At 36.7% G+C, this 23,212-nt stretch overlaps 1 protein-coding gene across 8 annotated transcripts in view; it reads left to right on the forward strand.

The window, feature by feature from the left end:
• msi2a (musashi RNA-binding protein 2a) overlaps window positions 1-23,212 on the forward strand; it is a 180,770-nt gene that overhangs the window by 136,554 nt on the left and 21,004 nt on the right. For 3 of the 8 annotated variants that reach the window (XM_051908710.1, XM_051908712.1, XM_051908714.1), the window contains exons 9-11: window positions 8,827-8,941; window positions 13,360-13,434; window positions 21,743-21,808. In XM_051908710.1, coding sequence (XP_051764670.1) covers window positions 8,827-8,941; window positions 13,360-13,434; window positions 21,743-21,808 — 256 coding nt within the window. Of the gene's footprint in view, window positions 1-8,826; window positions 8,942-13,359; window positions 13,435-21,742; window positions 21,866-23,212 lie in introns of all 8 variants that reach the window. The other 5 variants (XM_051908711.1, XM_051908713.1, XM_051908715.1 and 2 more) reach the window with 3 other exon arrangements.

A 23,212-nucleotide genomic window follows, 5' to 3' on the forward strand; every position in this document is an offset into this window, starting at 1 on the left:
AAACATACATCGCTAGATAGGTAGTGAACACAATCTAGCTAAAATTTATTTAAAAAAAAATTTTACAACTAAAATGTCACAGGTGTATGTAACAAGCAAATTATGTACCATAATCTATTTTAAGAAAATAATGTCAAAAAGATACCAGTTCTGCTGTTACTTATAACTACCAGTAGTGATGTCATGCAACAAATCAGTGTCCCAATGTGTAGTGAGCCAGGGTTCTTTCCAGTGCCCGAAATCGTGTATAGGATATACTGATTCACGAGCTAGGGAGCTGAGTGAGACGCACCCATTGAGTTAATTAAATAAGGATTATCACCCCACAGGCCCCCCAGTATTGGGCAGAACCAGCAGATGGATCGCTAATGTTAGCTTTCAGCTTGCAAATAAATGTTTCTCCTTGGAATCAGATAGGAAAAGACTTAGTCTCAGCCTCATATGGGCCACCCATAGACTGTATATGCAACATCTGATGTATATTGCATAGTCACTGGATTTGTCAAAATTTGCTAGGTTCATGGCTTCAAATGTGAAAGAGATTTCTATGTTTTTAATGCTAGATATATACAGTATTTTTGTATTCTATACAGTTTACATTTACCCACCTTAAATATCACATAAATTTGACATTTAAGACAAAGCCTTATTGTATAAGTTGGCACCTTTTGGCCAGAGTAAGCCGCAATATTGCAGATAGACCTGGCTATGTGAACCTATAGTTGAGAACATTTTGTAAACAATTTAATATTACATTAAACTAAAAATAATCTGTTAAATATTTGTAATATTTAACAGTTATTTTAAATACGCTACCGTTCAAAAGATTGGGGTCAATAAGAAATTCTTACTTTTATTAAGCAAATATGCATAAAATTGAAAGATTTCTGTTTCAAATAAATGTTGTTCCTTTAAACTTTCTGTTTATCAAAGTATCTGGAAAAAGTGTCACTGTGTCCACAAAAATAAGCAGCACAACTGTTCAACATTGATAACAGTAAGAAATGTTTCTTGAGCAGCAAATCAGCATATTAGATTTCTGAAGGATCATGTGACACTGAAGACTGTAGTAATGATGCTGAAAATTCAGCTTTGCCATCACAGGAATAAATTACATTTAAAAATATATTCAAATAGAAACCACTTTTTTTTAATGTAATTTCACAATATTACTGTTTTTATTGTATTTTTGATCAAATAAATGCAGCCTTAGTGAGCAGAAGAGTCTTTTTAATTATTAAACATAATTTAAATAGTAATATTTATATTTTGAAGAATGGTTTGTACACATATTTGCCTGACTGAGCAGAAGCATGAGTTGATAGGAATATGTATTGCAGCAGAGGAACGGCCCCTGGCTTTGCTGTGATTGACAGGAGTCGTGTACACGCCGTCCATGCATACCCTAGGCTCATGGGACAGCTGTGGGGTAGCACAGAATATCAGGAGCAGAGGATCAAACCCTTCAAGATCTTCCTTCACAGACAGGTTGTTCCTGAGCCTAGGGACAGATCCGTGAGCGTGGAGCCATGCCATCGATTTTTGTGTGATAGTCCATCATGTGGTTCTATTGTGCAGAGGGCAGCACGACCTCTCATTTCTGTTCTGATTGTCTCTCCTGTCGTCCATTCACTGTGACTGTATAAGAACAGCATAGACCTCTAATATAAGGTAAATAACTGTAATGGTAGAAAAGGCTGTTTGTTTATTGGAAATGACGAGACCTGATTGCTTTCTTGCTTTGCACTTTTGCCGACCAGTGGAGCTACACATGAGATTGAGGCTGTTTTCACACTTGGTTTGATTTCTTGGTTTGAACCAGAGTACACTCCCTTAGAGGTGAGCAGTATGATCAAAATCTTATATTAGGGTATGGATCATTTTAAAACTAACTTAAAAAATATCAGAATCTCTACAGGTTGACATTTCTACCATCACATGCATGGGCATTATTGTTTGGGACAGTATTGTTTTTGAAGTGGATTTGCTCAGATGGGCTGTTTGTGATGTCATAAAATGTCAAAGACTTTGCTTGTGAATATTAATTAGGTTATAAACAAATAATAGCTTTTTGTTTTATATTATTTGTAAGGATACACTGTATAACAGTATCAGTATCACTGGTTATTGGACAAGATTTTTTTTTTTCTTCTAATTTATTGATTATCAGAAAATATTGGATATTTTTTTGTGCATGCTTGCTTCCTGTTTTTCCATTCAGATTACCTTAAAACTTTAAATCTTTAAAAAACAATAATTTAATAACACTGTTAAAGGGGTCATGAATTGAGAAATCAAATTCTTCTTGAGCTTTTGACATACAACGGGTCATCATACTACAAGAATACCAGAACTGAAAACTCCCTTGTCAGTACAAAAACAGCTTTTATTGAAACCAAGCCCAGATTACGACTTGTTGTGGAGTGACTTGTTGTGGAATCTTTATTACGTCATAGAGAGGTGAAAGACTGCCCCGAAAGCACTGTAGCCCCGTCCACTGATTCGTGCATGAAGTAGTTGGTAAATCACACAAGTAGTTGGTAAATAACAGATGTGACGCTAACACTGGATCGAGAAACTAAGCGATAAACATGCCGTTGAATAGCGCAAAATGTTGTGCAGTGCCAGATTGTGGAAAAACACAGTAGCTGCATTGGATTTGCAGAGAGCCTGAAATAAAAAAACGATGCTGTTCCTTCTATATTGGATCCGACAGGAATGGCGCAACACACTTATGTGAGTAAAAATGTTTTTACTGTGTCTCTACTGCTTTGTTACAGATCGTTTGATATGTACGGATTATGTGTACATGCCTAACCAAAATCACCAGTGACCAGTGATTCTGATATGTAATGATTCATGTGCAGTCGTCTTTGTCTCAAAATCGTTTGTTAATAAACCAGTAACTAAACAGTCAACTTCTCATTGTTTCTCTTTGTTGGATGAAAATAAGGTTATTTAAACTGTGATTAAATTATAGACCTTATGTAGCGCCGCCCCTTTTCAGCGCTGCACTCTTTGTCTTTTGACTTCCGGTTTGTATTTCCACAGCGATCTTACGTATTTATGAATGAACTGCTCGTTTTAAAATCTTCCCGGTCTACTGATATTTGTTAAGACATCTGCTTTAAACATTACAATGCTCACGATAACTTTCATTAACTCTACAACAAGTAAATCCACTTCACCAGCTATTCTTTGACAGCGATGCCATAGAAATGTACAGAGCTACCGCAAAAATTGAAGTTCAAAGACAATATTATAAAGATGGTGGTGCGCTCGTTTCTCTGGCGCATAAGGTCTATATATAGAAAGCATTCAAAGAACGCTCCCTTTACAGTCGCTGGAGCTGTCAATCAAACAGCGCGAGTTTATCAGTGACTGAGTTCTTGACTCTCGCCAAAACTCCCGTTAGAATCAACAAATCTTATTTACACTGTTTGCACTGCTAGTTATGATGAAAGCATTCGTTAGCGTGCAGAAATCGAGTTACAGTGACGAGATCACTGCATTCATGCACTCAACATGTCTGTGATCGGCTACATGCTCTCAACATGTCTGTGATCGGCTACATGCTCATCACTGCAACCTATCTATCTAAATATAATGTTATAAACAACACTTCACACAACTAGTAAACCTTGAGAACTATAATAGTAAAAACGTGCTAAAAGTTTTCGAAAGAGTTCCACATGTGATTGGCTATTTTCATAGCCAATCACAGCAGTGGGTGTTTACACTGAAGTCTCACAGCAGACACGCCCCTTAAAACAGAGTGTTCAAATCAGAGGGCTAAAATCAGGGTAGGAAAAATGCCTTTTATTTCTAAATTGTGACCTTTTTTTATGTAAAAATCATACTAACATTATAAGTGCACCCCAGGAAACATTATAAAATAATAAAACAACGCAATTCATGACTACTTTAATGTAATCTTTAACAAATCTCAAAATTGGTATCTTTTTCATACTGTACATAAAATGATTTCAAAATGTAATTCCACACAGCCTTGTACACCCAAAAACCACCACAGTCCCTCAAGCTTCCAATAACTAGATGTTATTTACAACCTGTTGAAGACAACAAGAGATGTGAACTTCTTCCTGACCCAGAGAATCCTCGTGTCTACTGCAGCACACATGCCATGTGATGATGGTGAACCTGTTTGCCTGGCTGAACATCTCACTGGGTGTCCGTCTACCCCACACAGACAGAGAGATCTCAGAAGCAGAGGAGATCTCACCATCAATTCACAGACTTTTCAAGTCTGATTAGTCCTGCTGTCTCTCTTTAGGGCGTCAGGGGTTTTTTAGTCCAAAACTTTTTGTCTCGCCAGCCAACAGTGGTTTTACTTGTTTTGGTGATTGGTGAGTCTAACCTGACATTTGGTGAATCTAGAAAATGCAGGTTAAATGCAGAAAATTGAATAGCTCCATTGCTGTTCTTCTGTTTTGGCAGATCAGAAGGAACCAGTAGTGCCTGTAAATGGACTCTGGATACTTGTTTTAGAAAAGTGCTTGTAGATTTTATTCTCAAATGTGTCATTTATGATCTTTGTCAGTGGAAAATGAGGCATGAGTTTTATCTGACTTATCCATTTTGTTCAGGCAGCTGCTGACCAATTACAGCACAGGGAGAAGCAGATTTCACTCCTTTGAGGGCAAATGCTATATTTTTCCTCACTTTGTTCTTTTCACAAATCTTTTTTTTTTTGTGTGTGTGATTTTGAGACATTTTTTGTGCTGCTTGATTTCAGTGAGGTGTGTTTTGTAGTGATGCACCAAAATTTCAGCAACCAAAAATATTTGACTGTGTTGGAGGGCCGAAATCTTTGACCGAATCGGTGACATTTGATAAGTGCTTCTGTAATGGCGTGTTTTGACTGTGTTAGTATCTATTTCATGTACTCAACGTGGATAAACTACAACAGGTAAACATGCACCTTCCATGCTTGGCCCCAAATTACTGCCACCATTCAAATGTTTGTATTTCAACAATGAGTTAGAGTAGAAACATAATTCTGTAATTAAAATGCTGATATAAAAAGTGCCTTATGTTCTGTCTATGTAAAAGTTTATATACAACTCATTGATTATTCATTAAAAAAAAAAAACCTTTCGGTTTTCTGCTAAATGAAGCCTTTAGTTTCGGTTAAAAAAAAAAATCATTTTGGTTCATCACTATTTTTTTTATTTTCAGTAAGATTATCACCCATGCTGAAAATATACCAAAACATGTTGAGTATAAATTGAGATCCCGAACAGTTTGGATGATTATTTTGAATGGTTTTCTTTCTCTCCCCCACACACACTTTAAAAAAAGCTGTAGTGGATTGATGAAACTGGTGAAAGCAGCTGTAGAGATGGTTGTAGTAATGAAACAGCTTACTGATGTCGCACTGCCTGTTTGATAGGGCTGCTCGGTTATTGCAAAAATCATAATCACGGTTATGTTGGTAAATTGAAATCATGATTATTTAACACGATTATTGGTGGGTGATATGATCAAAGTCTTATTTCATGATATGTGTAATTTTAGATTTCACAATTATCGATGCTTCAGCAAAACTAATAGTCTACAGAAACTGAATAAAGTAATCAAATGTAAAATAACACTGCTGTATACATTAAATATAGACTAATCCTTATTACAACTACAAAAATTATTCATTCAAGAGCAGTGAGTGATTTTATCTTTGTCTTTTGTTGTTTGATTAACATTAATGACAGACTGCAGCAGGTTTATTAGGCTGCTGTCACTTTAAGAGCTGCATGGATCCAATATACTGTTACACACGTGTTTCTTTCTCAACTATTTACATTCATTTAATACATAACCAACTGTGTTTACGAGGACACTCGCCAAAACTGCATTTTGCCATTTTTGTGTGTAGGCTATTTGACCTTGGCTTAATGCGCTTTTAATAACATTGTTTAATATCAAGCACATCCTGCAGTTTAGCACCACAGACTGCATTTTACAACACTCACTGATTCGACTGATTTGGATGTTAAAGTCGCCATGAAATCAAAATTGACCATTCTTATTTTTTATGTAATATTTTAGTGTTTATTATAAATGATTTATCTGTGCACGTCATAATTTTTTGAAAATTCATGTGCCCTCATAATCTTTAATCAAAAACATTAATCTTCCCTCCCCCCAAAACAATTTCTCTTCCTGTCATGTGCTATGGCGGGAGGACGGGACAATTATTTTACTTCAATTATCTTGTTTTTGTAATCATTGGAAGCTGAAATCGAAAAATCAATTACGATTAATCGCACAGCCCTACTGTTTAATATACAGATTTAGTGGAAGAGGCTGAGGAGATTTCTGAGGAGTTTTTAAAAATGGTATGAAGTTTTGGGTTATGAAGGGGGTCCTGGGGTTAAAAAAAAGTCTGAGAAACCCTTTTTAGACAGCATCAGCATGTGTGTGAGAGCAGATAATGGTCCGTGATGTTATCTCCTGGCTTATGTCTGGCTAGATGAGTGTTTGCCATCCGGAATTAAACCCGTTGAAATTGACATGCTGTACAACAGTGTTGTCCAAAATACTCATTCACTAGCACATCTGTACATCTCTCTCTCTCAGCTCTTGCATTAAAGGAATAGTTCATCCAAAAATGTACATTCTGTGCTTGGTGAAGCTTGACAGCCCCATCATTATATGTTTGGAAAAGAGAAGCTGAACGGTTAATATCACCTTTTGTTTTCCACAGAAGATAGAAAGTGTCTGTTGTCTATTGATTGAACAAGTCACTCATATGATTAACACCTCCTCCTCATCATCATTCTGTAGTAATTATAATGCAGTTACATGTTATAATATCTCCCACGCTGCATCCTCAGGGCTCAAAGTGTGCACCAAACCTTTTTAGATTTCATTCATTTAGAATGAATATTAAATATCCGTCAGTAGCCGAATCCAGAAATATCTTGTGTATTCAGAGCAGCGCTGACGGCACAGCAAGTTGAACTTCAGCAAAACCGTGTGTGTGTGTGTGTCCAGCTGTGCCGAGCAGCATCTGTGCAAGTCTCGATGGGAGATGATCTGCAATGTGTGTGTGTGTGTGTGTGTGTGTGTGTGTTGTGAAAGGCCAAGCAGCACACACACACACAGATGGACGGGCCCTGGGCAGGCAGACAAGTCGATCAACACAGAGGACAGATTCAGCCAAGTGCAAATGCATCGTGTTCTTACCATAGAGGCGCTGTCAGCACGCGCACGCACGCACGCACACACACACACACACACACACACACACACACACACACACACACACTCACACTCACACTCCTGTAAGCATGCAGATGTGCTTGGTAAATAGGATCCTCTGCCTGCTAGGGCTGTCAGGAGGAACGTCTTTCCTCGTCTGACCCGGTTATGCTCATATCACCAGAGAGAGCGAGCGTCTGTGTGTTTGTTTGGGTTTGATGTTTTCTGCTTGTGTGTTTGTTTATTTCTCCCCTTTGCTATAGACATGTTGTCTTCCCTCTCGTAGCTCTCTGGAGGAATATTCCTCTGTCTCTCAGGCAGGGACTGCTGTCTGCTGTCCGCTCATGTGCTCAGCTCCGGAGGTTAAAATGCCAATCAAAGAGCGAGAACGTGAAAACGAAGGGGTGGGGAGATCACAGGGTGGAATCAGAAAGACTGTTTTAGCTTATTTTTGCATTAGTTTTGTTGTCCGAAAAATGCTTTGGAAACACAAATGTATCAGTATTTGTTATGCAGGTAAAGTACACAAAACTCAAACTGACAGAGCTTGAGATACAGTATGACTCAACCTCTGTTCCAAAATTTCAGATTTATTAGGCATCATATTTACGGTCCAATAACTCTTCCAAACAATAGGTGGGTGAAGTTCATGAAACCTGTCAAGGGCATGGCCAAGAAAAGCCATATTTCATTCAAAAAAACAAAAAAAACAAAAACATAATAATATATAAATAAATTATAATAAATTAAAGTTTAAAAATAACCAAGGCTGCATTTATTTAATCAAAAACACAGTAAAAACTAATATTCTGAAATATTACAGACAGTTTAAAATAACTTTTTAAATATGTATTAAATATAATCATTTTAATTTATTTAAAATGTTATAGGTGGGAGAAGTTCATGAAAGCTGTCAAGATCATGACCAAGAAAAGCCACATTTCATCCAAAAATCTAAAGAAAAAACAAAACAAAAAAATTTATAATTAAAGTTTAAAAATAACCAAGGCTGCATTTGTTCAATCAAAAATACAGTAAAAACTAATATTTTGAAATATTATTGCAGACAGTTTAAAATAACTTTTTAAATATGTATTAAATATAATTATTTTAATTTATTTATTATTATTTATTTATTCTTGTGGTGACACATGAATTTTCGAAAGCCATTACACTAATTATAATAATAATTATAATTAAGAAACATTTCTTATTATCAGTGATGAAAATAGTTGTGCTGGATTTTTTTTTTTTTTCATGATTTTTTGATGAATAGAAAGTTAAAACGAACAGCATTTATTTGAAATAGAAATATTTTGTAATATGACTTTACTGTCACTTATAATCAATTTAATGCATTCTTGCTGAACAAATGTATTAATTTCATGGTATTATTTTCTATACTGCCTTGAATTAATGCTGATTGTAATTTTGAAAAATTAAATGTTTAATTTAATGCTCGATTAACTAATTAGATTAAGTGTTCTGGATTTTTTTTTTTTTTTTTTTTTTTTAATCCAAAATGCATAATTATGCTGTATCATCTAGTATTTGCATGTGCTATTTACTTTAGTTTGTATTAAGTGTCTGTCTGTGTGTCCACAGGTAGAATGTAAGAAGGCCCAACCAAAGGAGGTAATGTTTCCTCCAGGCACGAGGGGGAGGGCGAGAAGTCTTCCGTACACCATGGACGCCTTCATGCTGGGCATGGGCATGCTGAGTGAGTCACACACACACACACACACAGGTGCGCTGAGGGTTGGCTCAGGGGCGGGGCTTAAGGTGAGGACTTCTGATTGGCTGCTGGACCTGAGTCAAACGTGTGTCTGTGAACGTGTCGGGTTAGTCCATCTCAGGTGCAGTGGGATTCTTCAGACCTGACGAGCAGATAAACGTCTATATTAATGGCTCAAATGAAGAGGAAAATTAGGCTAATGCTCAGTGCAGCCATCTGCCTGACCTCTGCCCCCGCTAATGACAGCGGCACTAAACGAGAAGAACCAATCGGCTGCCTTGATCAGCACTGTTATTCATACATAATACACACAGATATAATAATAATAATATAGACATTTTTAAAATATATAGGCCTAACTTTATTAAAAAAGCAAAAATTTATGGAATATTTTGTGTAATTAGATTTTACCGTATTGTATTTAATTTATTTTATATTTTATCTATATTTAAACCCTGAAATAAGGAGGTACACACAGATCCCTTATACTCAAATTTTACCAAGGCGCAAACTTTCTAGAAGTTTTCATGGATTACTGCTGTGGAGGAGGGTGAAGAGAGGTGAGTGAGAGAGAAAGAGAACGAGAGCATGAAGCACTCAAGTGAAAATATTAACTCTGGTCTTATCTAAATGAAACTGGAGTGAACAGGACGACCAGACAGAACTTAGTACGATTTGCATATGAAAAAAAGGCTGCAGATCAGGGCTCATTATTTAAGGAACTGTAAGTTTCTTATACGCCAAATCTCATTAAAGCTGCCGCATTCACGCTTTTGTTTACCACAGCTAATCGTGTCATTTATCTTTATAGTCGGGCGCCGCGTGTATGTTTGCTGAGATTAATACACATTTGAGCTGCTGCCTGCTTCAGCTGCCGCAGATGTATAATTGATTTTAAAGTGAATCTGAGCTGTTGAGCCATAAAATAGGTATATTAGCCTGAACATTAATAATGCAAATCAGAGCCTGAGATAGCAGCCACCAGGGGAGGACACAGCCTTTTTACCCACAATGCACAGAGATATGGACAGCTCAGCTCTTCTGCTGCCTCTTTTCTTTTCTTTTGTTATCCTCTTGCTTCTTGTCTTATTTTTTCTCATCTAGTTTTTAGTTATTTTTGTTCTTTTGTTTATATATATATATATATATATATATATATATATATATATATATATATATATATATATATATATATATATACACATATATGTCTCCTTTTTTCTCCTTTCATCTCTTCTCCTCTTGTCTCATCTCCTAATTTCTTCTCTGCTGTTAATTTCTTGTCTCAGTTCTTCTCATCTCACCCTACTTTTTTGTTTGTAGTTGTCTCATCTAATTTTTTCTTATCTCGTCTTGCCTCTTTTTTTTCTGGTCTTGTCTCATCTCCTCTCTTTTGGTCTCTTTCAGTCTTTTCTCTTCTTGTCTATTCTTATTTTGTCTTTTTTCATCTCTTTTCTATTCCCTTCTCATCTTGTTTCATTTCTTCTCTTCTTGTCTTATCTCTTCTCATTTTTTCTCATCTTGTCCCATCTAGTCTTGTTTCCTCTCTTTGGTTCTTTAAATAAGTTCTTGTTTTGTCTTCTTATTTTGTCTCTCTCTTTATCTCTTCTCTTCAATTCTTGCCTCGTCTCATCTCCTAATGTCTTCTCTGTTGTTTCTTTTCTTTCTTTTTTTTTTAATACATGTCTCATTTCTTCTCTTTTGGTTCGTTCTCGGCTCATCGCTCTGCCTTAATTTTTGTTCTCATTTTTTTCTCTTATATTTTTTGTTTTGTCTTGCCTCATTTCATTATTTCTCATCTCATCTTTCCTCTTTTCTTCTGGTCTTGTCCTGTCTCTTCTCATCTTGTCTCATCTCCTCTTTTGCTCTTTTCTCTCATCTTTTCTCTTTTGTTCTCTTCTAATCTTTTTACATTTATTCTTGTTTATCTCGTCTTGTCTCATCTCACCTCATTTGGTCTCTTATCTCTTTTCTACTGATTGTTCTCATCTCGTCTCATTTTTTTTCTCTTCAAGAATAAAACTTTTTTTAGACACATCACGCACAAACGTGTCGTACTGCTGCAGGGTGGGAGAGATGCTGTGGTAGCTCCTGGAGTCGTCTATTTCTTGTGTGTGTGAGCACATCCTCTCTGGAAGAACCCTTTTTTTAGCAGTGTATTCTGTGAGAGCTGTCAAAAGTGTTTTCATTGCTGTCAACTGATATTGAGCGACTCATGACAGGTTCTGGAAATCTTAAGTGCACATATGCCAGCTCTGCGCAAAGGTGTGTTTGGAGTGATTTCTGAAATCTGTGTGTCGTGATTTATTACCAAGCAGTGGTGACTGCTGTTTCAAATTCTTGTTTTGGGAAAAACATGAAATTAATACAGCATGTAAATTTCAAAGAGAAAACGTGAGAAAATAAGGCCAAGAATAACACTCATCAGAATCACGGTCTCTCTCTCTCTGTCTCTCGGCAGAGTAGCATCAGAGAAAAACAGATGGCAATGAAATTCCCTGAAGTTGCCTCTTCATTTAAAGTGCTCATGTGCTTGAAAACATACTGTTGTGATATTCATCCTCCTTATCAAGTGCTGCTGCTCTTGTGACAGTCTTACATATACATTAAACACCCTCTTCCAGACTTGTCCAATTGATCAGGGTTAAAGCCTTGTTTATACTTTCGCCTTACTCCGCACTGCAAGCCTCCTACTATTCTTTGAAACGACAGGATGTGACTCGGTAGTCCTCTAAACCATCAGGAAGCAGCGACGAGAAGTAAAGTACACACATGACGATGTTTGTTTTTATTACACTCCACCTAACCCACACAAAGAATTATATACGGCACACTCATAGCCGTGCGATAATGCTGTATATCAGCGCGGCTGTGATTCGGTCGTAGGTAATCACGGCGTGCTGATATACAGCCATATTGCATGGTTACGAGTGTGATATTGCATTTATACAACAGATGGCGTGAGTGTGTAAATAAATAAGAAATTTAGTCTTTAAAAAAGTCTTTAAAACCTTCTTTTGTGCAGAACTACATCCTTCCACCACAGATTCAAATCTCAAGTTGACCATTATAAAAATGTCCACTAAGGAAAGCAGTCTTTGTATTTGTCCTTTTTACAGTTAAGGGAATTTTCCATAACAGCGCTAAAACAACGTCCTTTGTTTACAAAAGTCCCCTTCAATTTAAAAGTCTCTTGCGACTGACTCATTCACTTGTAAAGTTTGCCGCCATCTAACGGCGTATTAATGTTAACATTCACTCGATCTATATTACGCACTAATGGACCCTTTCTCAATACCAAATAGAATACACTATTTATATAAAATAATATTTTTTGAACAACAATATTTAAATTAACAACAATAGCCATTATAAATGACAATAGGAAATAAACACAATTGTAAAATTCAATCAAGCGTACAAAAGCAGAGCTCTACAGGATGTAAGTTAAATTTAGCCTTAATATTAAATTATTAAATTTAACATAGCCTAATTCGATTTGCTCAGGAACAAGTAATGGATTAATAAGACCAAAGATTGTCCTTTTTATGTACCCAAAATGAATTATATCTCATGTTTAACCACTATAAGAGACAGCGGCAAATCCCCGAAGCACTGGCCGAAATGAAGCTGTTCTCAGCAGGACACGAGCACTGAACGGCTGCTGACAGCCTGGAGCTTGCATCTCTGAAAACGTCCAAACAAATTTTAAAATAGGCGCTATGATTAAATTTGAGTCATGTATTTCAGGTTTAAACAACTACATTCTCGCCTAAAAAAAACTCTTAAAACTGCAGTTCGTGGTGCAACAAGTGTAGTACTTGTAAAAAATAAAATAAAAAATACGGTGGATTTGCTCGGCCGCCATGACAGTCGCTTCTAGCAGAGTGATAACGTTGAAAAGATAGGAGTGCTGTTATCACTAGAATATCGCACAGCTCTCAGCCAATCAGATTCGCATATAAAACTAATACGCATATAAAACTAAATTAAACGACAATCTCTTAAATATTTCTAATTCCATTAATCATTTTCATTTAATTTCATAAATTTTTTTTTATTAAACATGAACCTATATTTTCATTAAGTCTTATTTCTGCTATTTTAGTCTCATTTTGTACATGTAAACAATTAATTTAGACAAGCGCAAACTGGCTGCCGGTAAGATGCAGTACATACATACATGCTCGTCAGAATCGCCTCAAATTCATGCATGTTTGGAAGTGGAGCCGCACACAAAGTTACAAAAAATTACATAATTTTTGCCGCGCGCACCTTTGCGCTCATGCAGACACAGCGAATACAAACCAGACTTGATGGTTAAGCATGATTTTACCCCACAAGGCACAAATATAAAGCAGAAAATTAACTGATACTGTTTTTGTCTGTATGTGTGTTCGTAGGTTATCCAAACATAGTGGCAACGTATGGTCGTGGATACACAGGATTTTCTCCTAGCTATAGCTACCAGTTTCCAGGTGAGTGTGTGTGTGTCTATCTGTCTGTCTGTCTATATCTATCTATCTGTCTATCTATATCTGTCTGTCTGTCATGTATCTATCTTGTTGCTGTAATTCAGCATTGTTTTATCATTTTGGGAGCTTGTTACATGCACACATGTGTGAAGCGAGTGTATGACAATGTGAGTAAAAGCTGTGTGTGTTGTGTTAGAGGCGTGAAGGTGAGCACATTGCTCTGCAGCTGGTGGCAGATATTAGTGTTGATATGAGTGTCCTGTGGATGGCCACATGCCTACTGATATCATGAGCAGAGCTTATGGGTTTTTCTTCTGTGGGTGTGATGGATGTTTTGATGGACGTTCAGAACATGTTTGTTCATATTGCAGAGAACATTTGTAGTTTCAGTGTAGGGTAACACTTTATTTTAGTATCATTGTTACACATTACATGAAATTAATGTAGTAATAACTATAAATTATGCATAATTACATGCAGTTGACCCAAAACCAAACCCCCATCCTAACCCTAACCATATAGTTAGTACATGTAGTTTATTATTATTACACAGTACTTAAATGTATAATTACACTGTGACACGGACACCTTAAAATAAAGTGTAACCCAAAAAAAAATTAAAAAAATGTTATTCCTATTTTAGTTAAAGGAACAAAAATATTAGCCATTTTTTGTCTTTGTTTTTATTAATGAGAGCATCACACATAAAAATATTACAGAGAGGTGTATGTAGAGGGTTTTATGAGACGTATTGTTTTCTCTTTCTCACAGAGCCTTGTAGTTCTTCAAACATTTCTGTTTAGAATAGTCATAAATTATATTTGACTGGGTTGACTCATCCTGATCCATAAAAGGATACACGTACACACAAGCTGACATTCCCATTCACACAAACACACACATTCACTCACACACAAGTGTGCTCTGATCTGTGGTGAGTCTTGCACAGTTACTCATCTTTATGTGACGGCACCTGACACCAAAATACCATAAAATGACACTACACCAACATCTGTCTTTTTTTCGGTTTCTATAGTACTGAAACTAGAAATGAACCCTGAAACAGGACAGCAGTGGGGCACACACACACTTAAAGTCCTAAAGTCAGTAATTCTCTCTCACACAATCTGAATCCGTCTGAGATCACGAATGAGCCTCTGACAAACCCAGTGATCTTTCCGTCTCTGCTGTCATTATGGAAATCAACCATCTGTAAGGAGACTTTTTGAGAGCCGTTGTGCCCCTATTATTTTTTTAATGCTCGGTCTGTCTTTGTATCATCTCGACTGTGCATTGAATTTTGAGTTTAGGGTTTTTGTTTATTGCACACTCACACTTACAGATCTAACACACTATTTTAGTTGTCGTTTTATATGCCACATAAAAAGAAAGAAATGTGGAACTTTTTCATTTTTTTTTTTTTTTAGTTAGTGTAGTACTTTACCATATCTTTACTATATATATATATATATATATAAAATTATTATATATGGGTCAATGACATGAAGTGCATATTTTTGTGTGCATAATTTGATAAATTCATGACATATATCACTTTATTCTATAAACCTATTTAGTTTGAATTCATTTTTTAGTACATTTAAATAATACATATTATTTTATGTTTTGTTATTTTAAACCCCCAAAATGTCAGGTGGTGCAACCGTCCGAACAAATGAATAGGCGAGATAACTATTTAAAATGGTGTCTTAATAATAAAAAAAATTAAGATTATGGCATCATTTTATTTTAAGTTTGAAACCTTTCATATAAACATATTTTATAAATATCAGTTTAAAGCTGTTGAGATAATTGAAAACTTTTGTCCAGCAATATGAATGTCAGGGTGGCACAACTGCAAACATGGCACTTTTATTATGAATTGACAAGGTAATAACAGTAAACATGATAATGCATCATCCAGAGGACCACAACTGATCCTTGTGGAGTGAAAAGGTTTGTAGATCTCTCTCAAATACCGGTAAAAACTGTTCATTTCAAGTATGGGTAGGTTGGTACACTTTCCATGTCAGGTGGTACAACTACAGTATATTCATACATACATTTGGTTGTACCGCCTGTCATAAAAAGTCAAAAAATGAATTTAACACGTTGAAATGTTATTTAACAACTGAAACTTGTTTGAACACATTGTTCATGACTCAAAAATATGCATTACATTTTGAAAAGATTTTTAAAAAACACCTTTTTTGAAGCTTTATTTGACCCATATATAGATTATAGGACAGACACCTAAGGCTCTTGAGTTTGTAGGTGATTTGTTTTTTAGAGCTCTTTCTCTCATTCTCATCATAAAAGCTGTTCAGATCTTCTCAAAGAACCCACTTTGTCTTTAAACCAAGCTCCGATGCGCTAGCAGTCAGTCTTCCACTTATTTCCTAGCTGTCTTGTTTTTTTTTTTTTTTTTTTTTTAATTCCTAAAGATGTTTCTTAAGTGTTTGGTGAAGGCCATTAAAATGCATAACAAATTAGAAGTGTTTACTTGGATAATAATGAGGTGGCCTTGCTAATTAATACTAAGTGCTTCTAGCTAACATGTCAGGCTGCTCGTTAAGAGGGTGGAGTCCTTCCTGCTGATGCCCTGAGCTCCTCGAGTTGGATCACCGCTGACACCTTTCACCCAGAATCCCTAGAATATTCCATTGAATTTTTTGTGATATTTCACATAAATTCTCATGTTTTTTTCATTGAAAGCAGACTTAGCTATACTTGACACATTTAAAATCTTCACCTAAGGTCGGCAGAACCCATCATCCTGGAAACACTTCCATTAGAAACAGGCCAAGCGCTTCGGCTCTTTTGTGCTTGGGCAGGGAATGATTTATTTTCGACAACAAAGTTCGGCCTGCTTGATCGCGTTCTGGCACAAGGGCCTGTCGAAGGACGCGGAGAGATGGTTTTGTTTTATGATTAGATGAGCGGTAGGAAACGTCATCTCCGGGACATCTGCTTTAGAGCAGTGCTATGGAGGTGTAACTATACTTCTCTCCATTACACACACACTTTCACACGTGATTCACGGCCCATATGTGTCCAAAACCAAACTAATGTTCAGTGAGATGAAATCGTACTCTTGTTAGAGTTGCACAGTCACGGCTGCCCGTAAAATCATCTCTTATTGCGATGTGGGGTGAAGCATGCAGCTGGCTGGCGTTTGAGGGTTTCGTGACGTCCAGGGATCTTTCTGGAGATTTCTACTCCCACCTTCATCGTTAAGTTTAATGGTGTATGAAAGGGCTAAAAAAAGATTGAGCCCTTTAATCTGCCTGGCAAAATTACTTTTTGTCCCCTAATCAAAGTCAGAAGACTCTCACGATGAAGGTCCAGCATAGTAAATGGTTTCATTTTGGACAAAATCTTTCACATATGAAAAGTGATCTTAGTTTAGACACCTGTGCACAAAAACCCATTCATAATGGCTCTTCTGTGTGTTTATATTGTTGTGAAGGAAGCAAAGAAATGTGCATATGTTTGCATGTTGTGTTCTTCATATAGACCACCTGTGCCAGAAGCTGCCAAGATTCCACTTTTGAAATCGCACGAAAAGCTTTTGCAAAACTACAAATGATGCATCTTTTTTTTTTTTTTTTTTAAGAAGGACAGCAACAACAGGTCACTCGCTGTACAGATGAAAAGAGAGCCAAGGCTCCTGCCTTTCCCAGCTCTTATTATGGCATCTTTCATTGTTTTTATTTTCCTTTCAAAGTGGGCAATGAAGGAAAGATGAAGGCACAGATTTTGTCATTTCACAGCTCCATGTTGCTTGATAGGACACAAACCGTGTGTGTGTGGGCTCACATCAGATGTATTTATAGCCTGATTTCAGGACGTGTGGCTCTTTTCAGCAGCTGTTTCCTAAAGCAGGGTAGCCCTAGTCCGATCAAAAGAACATCTTTCTCTCTGTGTGCCATCCATTAAAATGAGGCCACTGCTTAATTGTAAGAAATAGATTTGTAAATTTTCTGTAAGAAGAAATCTGTTTTTAGGGCATTGCTGGCTGGTTTCTTGGGTATTCTGCTACCCCTTTTCTACCAAGGCAGTTTGAGTGCTGGTTCAGAGCCTAGTTTCAAATCAGTTCTTTGCCTTTTTTTACGCCGAGTTGCACAAACGTGTTGGATTCGCTGTGTTTGGATGCTGTTGTAGGTTCGCAAAGCCATGAGCGTCAATAGTAACGCAATGTCCGCCATTGTTGATGGAAGGCTTCAACAAGCTTGGTGTGTTTGTGTTTGGTGCTGCCATGCTAGCGTTGCTGGGAAAGATGAGATGTATACAGTGACGTAAGACCTGGCTTTGTGGTGGCTCTCCGGTTCTTAGAAGACTCGTCAGTCGAACCAACTCCGAACCGAACACTAGCTCTGAACTTGCACCCAGTTCATGCTGGTGGAAAAGGAGTATGGGTGAACCCATCATCAGTGTTCTTCAATGTGCCTCTTACAGGATTCAGAATTTCTTCCTCTTCCTGTCCATGTCCCTCTTCTTCTCTCTTTCATCAGAGCTGAGAAGATTCAGTGTCGTAGACCCCTTCTGCACTCCCTCAGGGTCCATGTGTGCGGTTTTACGTTGCCCATGGGGCTTTGGCAGAAGAAGGGAGAGCACTGTGTCCTTGTGCCCTCTCAGCAGGGTTTTTCTCTCCCATCAGCCCATTCACTGGAGCAGATTCAAATAACGCTATAAAACTGAATGCTAAATGTTGGCGTTATCTCGTCTGTAATGAAAAGCCCATGAAATTGATTTAATGCTGCAGCGCCTCTCTCAAGCAGTCTCTCACGACGGAAACACAAAACAATGAGTCTCCGAGATCTAATAATTAACCCACCTAATCCGCCAAAGTTAATCTCTTGCAAGAACTTTGTTCCAGTGCTAACTTTGGCACAGGGAGAGAGGCCACTGGGGGACAGAAGATGCTGTGCAAAGAAAAGAGGCAAGGGGAAAAAGCAGCACGAATGACTTGTGACACTTTGGTGAAGGACACTTGTGCTTGGCAACAGCAAGCGGCGCTAAAGAGAAGCAGGGACGCGTGACCTTCATTAGCATTAGCATTAGCATACTGATTTGTGTTTTGTGAAGAGATTAATGAGCTGAGGAAAGAAACAGGAAATGACATGCGTAATTTAAACCAGAGAGACCACAGAGGTTTGATTATCTGTAACCATCCTTAATCTGGACCTGTTTATTTTTACTCCTCTTTTTATTGTCTTTGTTCTTTCTTTGTGCTCTACAAACCAGACTATTATACACATGTCATTGTGTATGTCATGTGAGTACTATATCATGATTTCTTTTTTCATTTATTTTATAATGTTTTTTCATTATTTTTTCTTATTTTCATTATTCATTTACTTTTCATATTTTGACTGACCATATGGAATTTTTTTTTTTCTCATTGTTTTATTTTTTTTCCCCATTAATTTTTCTTTTTTTATTCAGTAGCCATATGACAAAATTTCTCTTTTTCCTTTTATTAATTCTTCATTCTTTTATTGAGTAGCCATATATTTGATATTAAAATTTTTTTTTATATTTTATATATATATATATTAGGGCTGAGTATTGACACAAATTTCACGATTCGATTTCTATTCACATGCTTGTGATTCGATTACGATTAAAATTTCGATTCGATATTGATTATTTTGGATGTAGTATATCAGTTACAGTACATGGCAAATTTTCTAGAGGAAAAAAATCTCTCAACTAATGCTGTAAACTACACATGGGACTCAGTTGGTACTACTTTACTATAATAATGAAGGTTAAAATTAACTTATTTATATACAAACACTTAAATTACACAATTATGTTTTTTTATAATAAAGTTTAGAATTACATAATCATATTTCTACTCCGTTTTTTTTTTTTTTTTAAATCGTGTCTGTCATAACTGATTTATTCAAACATGCATTAAATATTGAAGAACATTATAATGAATATGTAAAGGTGCATAGCTATATTTATCAGAAAGCTGCTTTCTAGAGTTCACTTTTCTAGCTGACTAATGAGTTTATGGTCACTGAATATGTTTTTCTGAGGTAAATGTGACGTTATATGACATTGTTTACAAGCTGTTTTATTGACGTCTTTCCGAGGTTGAAACACTGATTGAGCTATTACGAGACATGATACGGATTTCGGTAAGTTGTACTGTATATTTTAACATACCTTCAGATGTTTAGTCATGTTTATTTCGCGCTGTAACTGGTATTAAAGCGGAGGAGAGGATGTTCACATGCGCTCCGTGCTGCCGCTTCTCTTTAACTGAGGCGCTAAAGCGATCTGTCACGTCACATTAAACAGCGCCAAAACGGTATTTATTTTTTGAATCTCATAATAAGATGGACGTCATTTGAAATCTGAGACTTTGCTTCATATCAAAAGTAACAAAGCACGAAGATTATTGCGATTTATTGGATGGGAGGCGTGCTACATGTTCTGTTCATTCATCACCTGAAAACAGTTAGACTAATCGATTCTTGATTTAAGAATCGATATCGGTACGTAAAAATGAGAATCGATTAAAATCTAGAAATCAATATTGTTTACCCAGCCCTAACATTTTATATATATATATATATATATATATAAAATATATAATATATATATATATATATAATGTGTATATATATATATATATATATATATATATATATATATATATATATATATATAATGTATATGTGTGTGTGTGTGTGTGTGTTTGTTTGTATGTATGTATATATATATATATATATAATATAATATTATTTTTATTGAGTGGCTGAATAGCGCATTTTCTCTACATTTTCTTTTTGTTTTGTTTTATTGCTATGTTTCCTGTGGAACCGATCACAACATGTTAAAGAAAAATCTCCACCAACATGTCTTTTGACAGTCACAGCTGGTAACGACGGAAATTCAGATCAAGATGTTAGTAGTAAATTATCTCTTGATGCGTTATCACCTGGTTTGCAGTGTAATATAGGAACAGTCCCTAGAGAAGGTTAAATGCCCTGCTTAAAGGATCACCCCATCTAGGTTTTGGACTTTATTATATATTGGGTTGCCAATCTCAAATGTTTACCTATTAAGCCACTCCACCTTCAGAGTTGTGAGTTACAATCTGGTGTAATGACATAATGTAGATTCTACAAGTTTTTACTGCTCTGATTAGCAGCTGTCAGACGCAGATACACGCCTTCATTAAAGTGCCAGGACTGTAATTACGTTTGTTATGAAATAATAGAGCTGTAGATACTCTGGCCTGGTGGATTTCTTTAGTTGGCTTCAACAATGATGATGATTATGTTTGATTACATTGTTTGAACACTGAACTCGCGACTGTCGTTAAATATCTAGATTCTTCAGCAGTCTTGGTTTACCACAAACAAATTGCATGCTGTGAATCACAATGTCATTCAACAGAGTTTGCCTGGTTGTTCAGTATTAAGTTGAGTAGAAATCACAGACGGCTGATGAATTTTTTTTTTTTATATTTTCAGCTTCCAAGAAGCACATTTAAATGAGCTGTATGGACACACACATACACACACACACACACTCACACACAGTCATTACTACCTGCCATTATGGACCTTAAAGAGGACCACATGTCCTCTGATGCTTCTCAGTGAGATAATAGGCACTCCGTTGCAAGCAATTAATCCTACAATTCTCTGCTCTCAGCTCTGCTCAGTCCGCTCACGCTCCATGTCCACTTTACAAATGATCACACTGATGGATTGAGCTCTGATGCATCTCAGTCAAGTCTGCTAACACATGAGGGTGGACAGGCACTGTCACCGTGTGTTAAATCATACGGTTTCTATATCCTCTAGTGGCGTTCAGGCAAACAAGTACATTTGTCCTCCTGGTAGAGTAACCATTTTTATAAATACCCATAATTCAGTGCTGTTCGCATCAAATTAGAGTGTTATTGTGAAAGCTTCTGAAGCAGTCGAAAGTAAGTGCAAATAAACTTTAATATATTGCAATTTTCCCAGCCTGTGTGCGAAAGAAATAGCTGACGGTCCCTCCATGGGCAACGTGTTCCTGTGCTGTCTGTAATTAAAATGTTGCTAAAAAAGCGAGAGAGGCTGTAGATCAGTCCTGCTAGCTCCACTCTAAACAATTTTATTTGAGTAATTATATTTGAGTTCTTTTGATTTATATGTAATTATTTGAACGATGATGTAGCTTCTCCCCTGTGTGTGTTGCGTTAGTGTGAATGGAGTTGTTCCTTGAAGCTCTGCTGCATTCATGTGGCTGTAAATTTGATTGAGATGAAGAGCACTAGTAAATCATTTTCTTCTCTCAGCAGGTTTCCCAGCGACGGCGTACGGACCCGTAGCAGCGGCAGCAGTGGCGGCAGCTCGAGGCTCAGGTAGGGCGACCCGGGGAAGAAGCGGCTACATGGCGTACCCACAGAACGCAGGGCCAGGTAAACACTCTTTACCGCCTGTGTTCTGAGTGGCTACTGCTCCCCCAGCCGAAAACACACTCTTCAAAAGAAATTTTATGTCCTGTCTGTCACCGTTCACTCATCATGTGCCCTAATCCGTCTGTCATTTCACTTATTTACTCCATCCAAAGACAAAAATTTCTGCTATGACTGGCTAGTTAGCTCTGTGCTTTGCAGTGTATCCAAGGTTAATGCCAATCAGTAAGAGAGTGCAGATGAGATCCGATCCAATCAACATGAACTTTACGGTGTGTGGGAAATGTTTGTTTTAGGAGTGTCCTCGAGTTGTGAATGACTCTGTAGCACTATATAGAAGAGTATATCCATCTCAGTTGATCTCAGTCTCAGTCTAGGGACCTTATCAATTTGTCCAGAGTTTAAAGTGGTGCGCACAGGTTTAAAGGGTTAGCTCACCCCAAAATTACTCACCCTCATGTTGTTCCAAACCTGTAAGACTTTTTTTCATCTTCAGAACGCAAATGAATGTTGCCTTCGCAACTTTGATGCTTCAAAAAGTTCATAAAGAAAACTAATCCATATGAATCAAGCGGTTTAGTCCAAATTCAGATCGCTTGTTATGATGAATAGATTTAATTTAGGCTTTTACTCGCATGTAAACATTGGTCACTGAACATAAGCAGAAGCTCATCCGAACCTGTATAACGCACAAGAACAAACCTCTTCCAGAAGCTCAAACATGCTGCGTAACACACAAGAATGAACCTCATTGGTTACGGAGCACGTTTGTTCTTGTGTGTTATACAGGTTCGGTTGAACTTCTGCTCATGTTCACTGATCAATGTTTAGTTAAAGGCTAAATGAAATCTGTTCATCATAAAAAAGCGATCGATTTTCTTCAGAAAATTTAGACTAAACCGCTTGAATCATATGGATTACTTTTCCGATCTCTTTATGAACTTTTTGAAGCGTCAAAGTTTCAACTGCAAAGGCAGTCTATGGAAGAAAATCTGACCGCATTCTGTCATCAAAAATATCTTCATTTGTGTTCTGAAGATGAACAAAAATCTTACGGATTTGGAACAACATAAAGGTAAGTAATAAATGACAATTTACATTCTGGGTTGAACTAACCCTTTAAGAGTAGTCAAAGATATAAATGGCTTTTTGAATTTGAATATAAGGAAGTGAAATTCAAGCTTTGTATGTTGGCTTGACAAAGCCTTATTTGAAAGTTTAAAAAAAGTATAAAAAGCCATGATTTAAGGTTGATGGATGGATTCACAAATTCACACTTGTTAACTGAAAAGGAGACAATTCTGAATTTTGCTCAGCTCCAACATTGTATGAAGACATAACATAGGATCT

Source organism: Ctenopharyngodon idella, chromosome 10 (genome assembly GCF_019924925.1).
Source record: "Ctenopharyngodon idella isolate HZGC_01 chromosome 10, HZGC01, whole genome shotgun sequence".
NCBI lineage: Eukaryota > Metazoa > Chordata > Actinopteri > Cypriniformes > Xenocyprididae > Ctenopharyngodon > Ctenopharyngodon idella.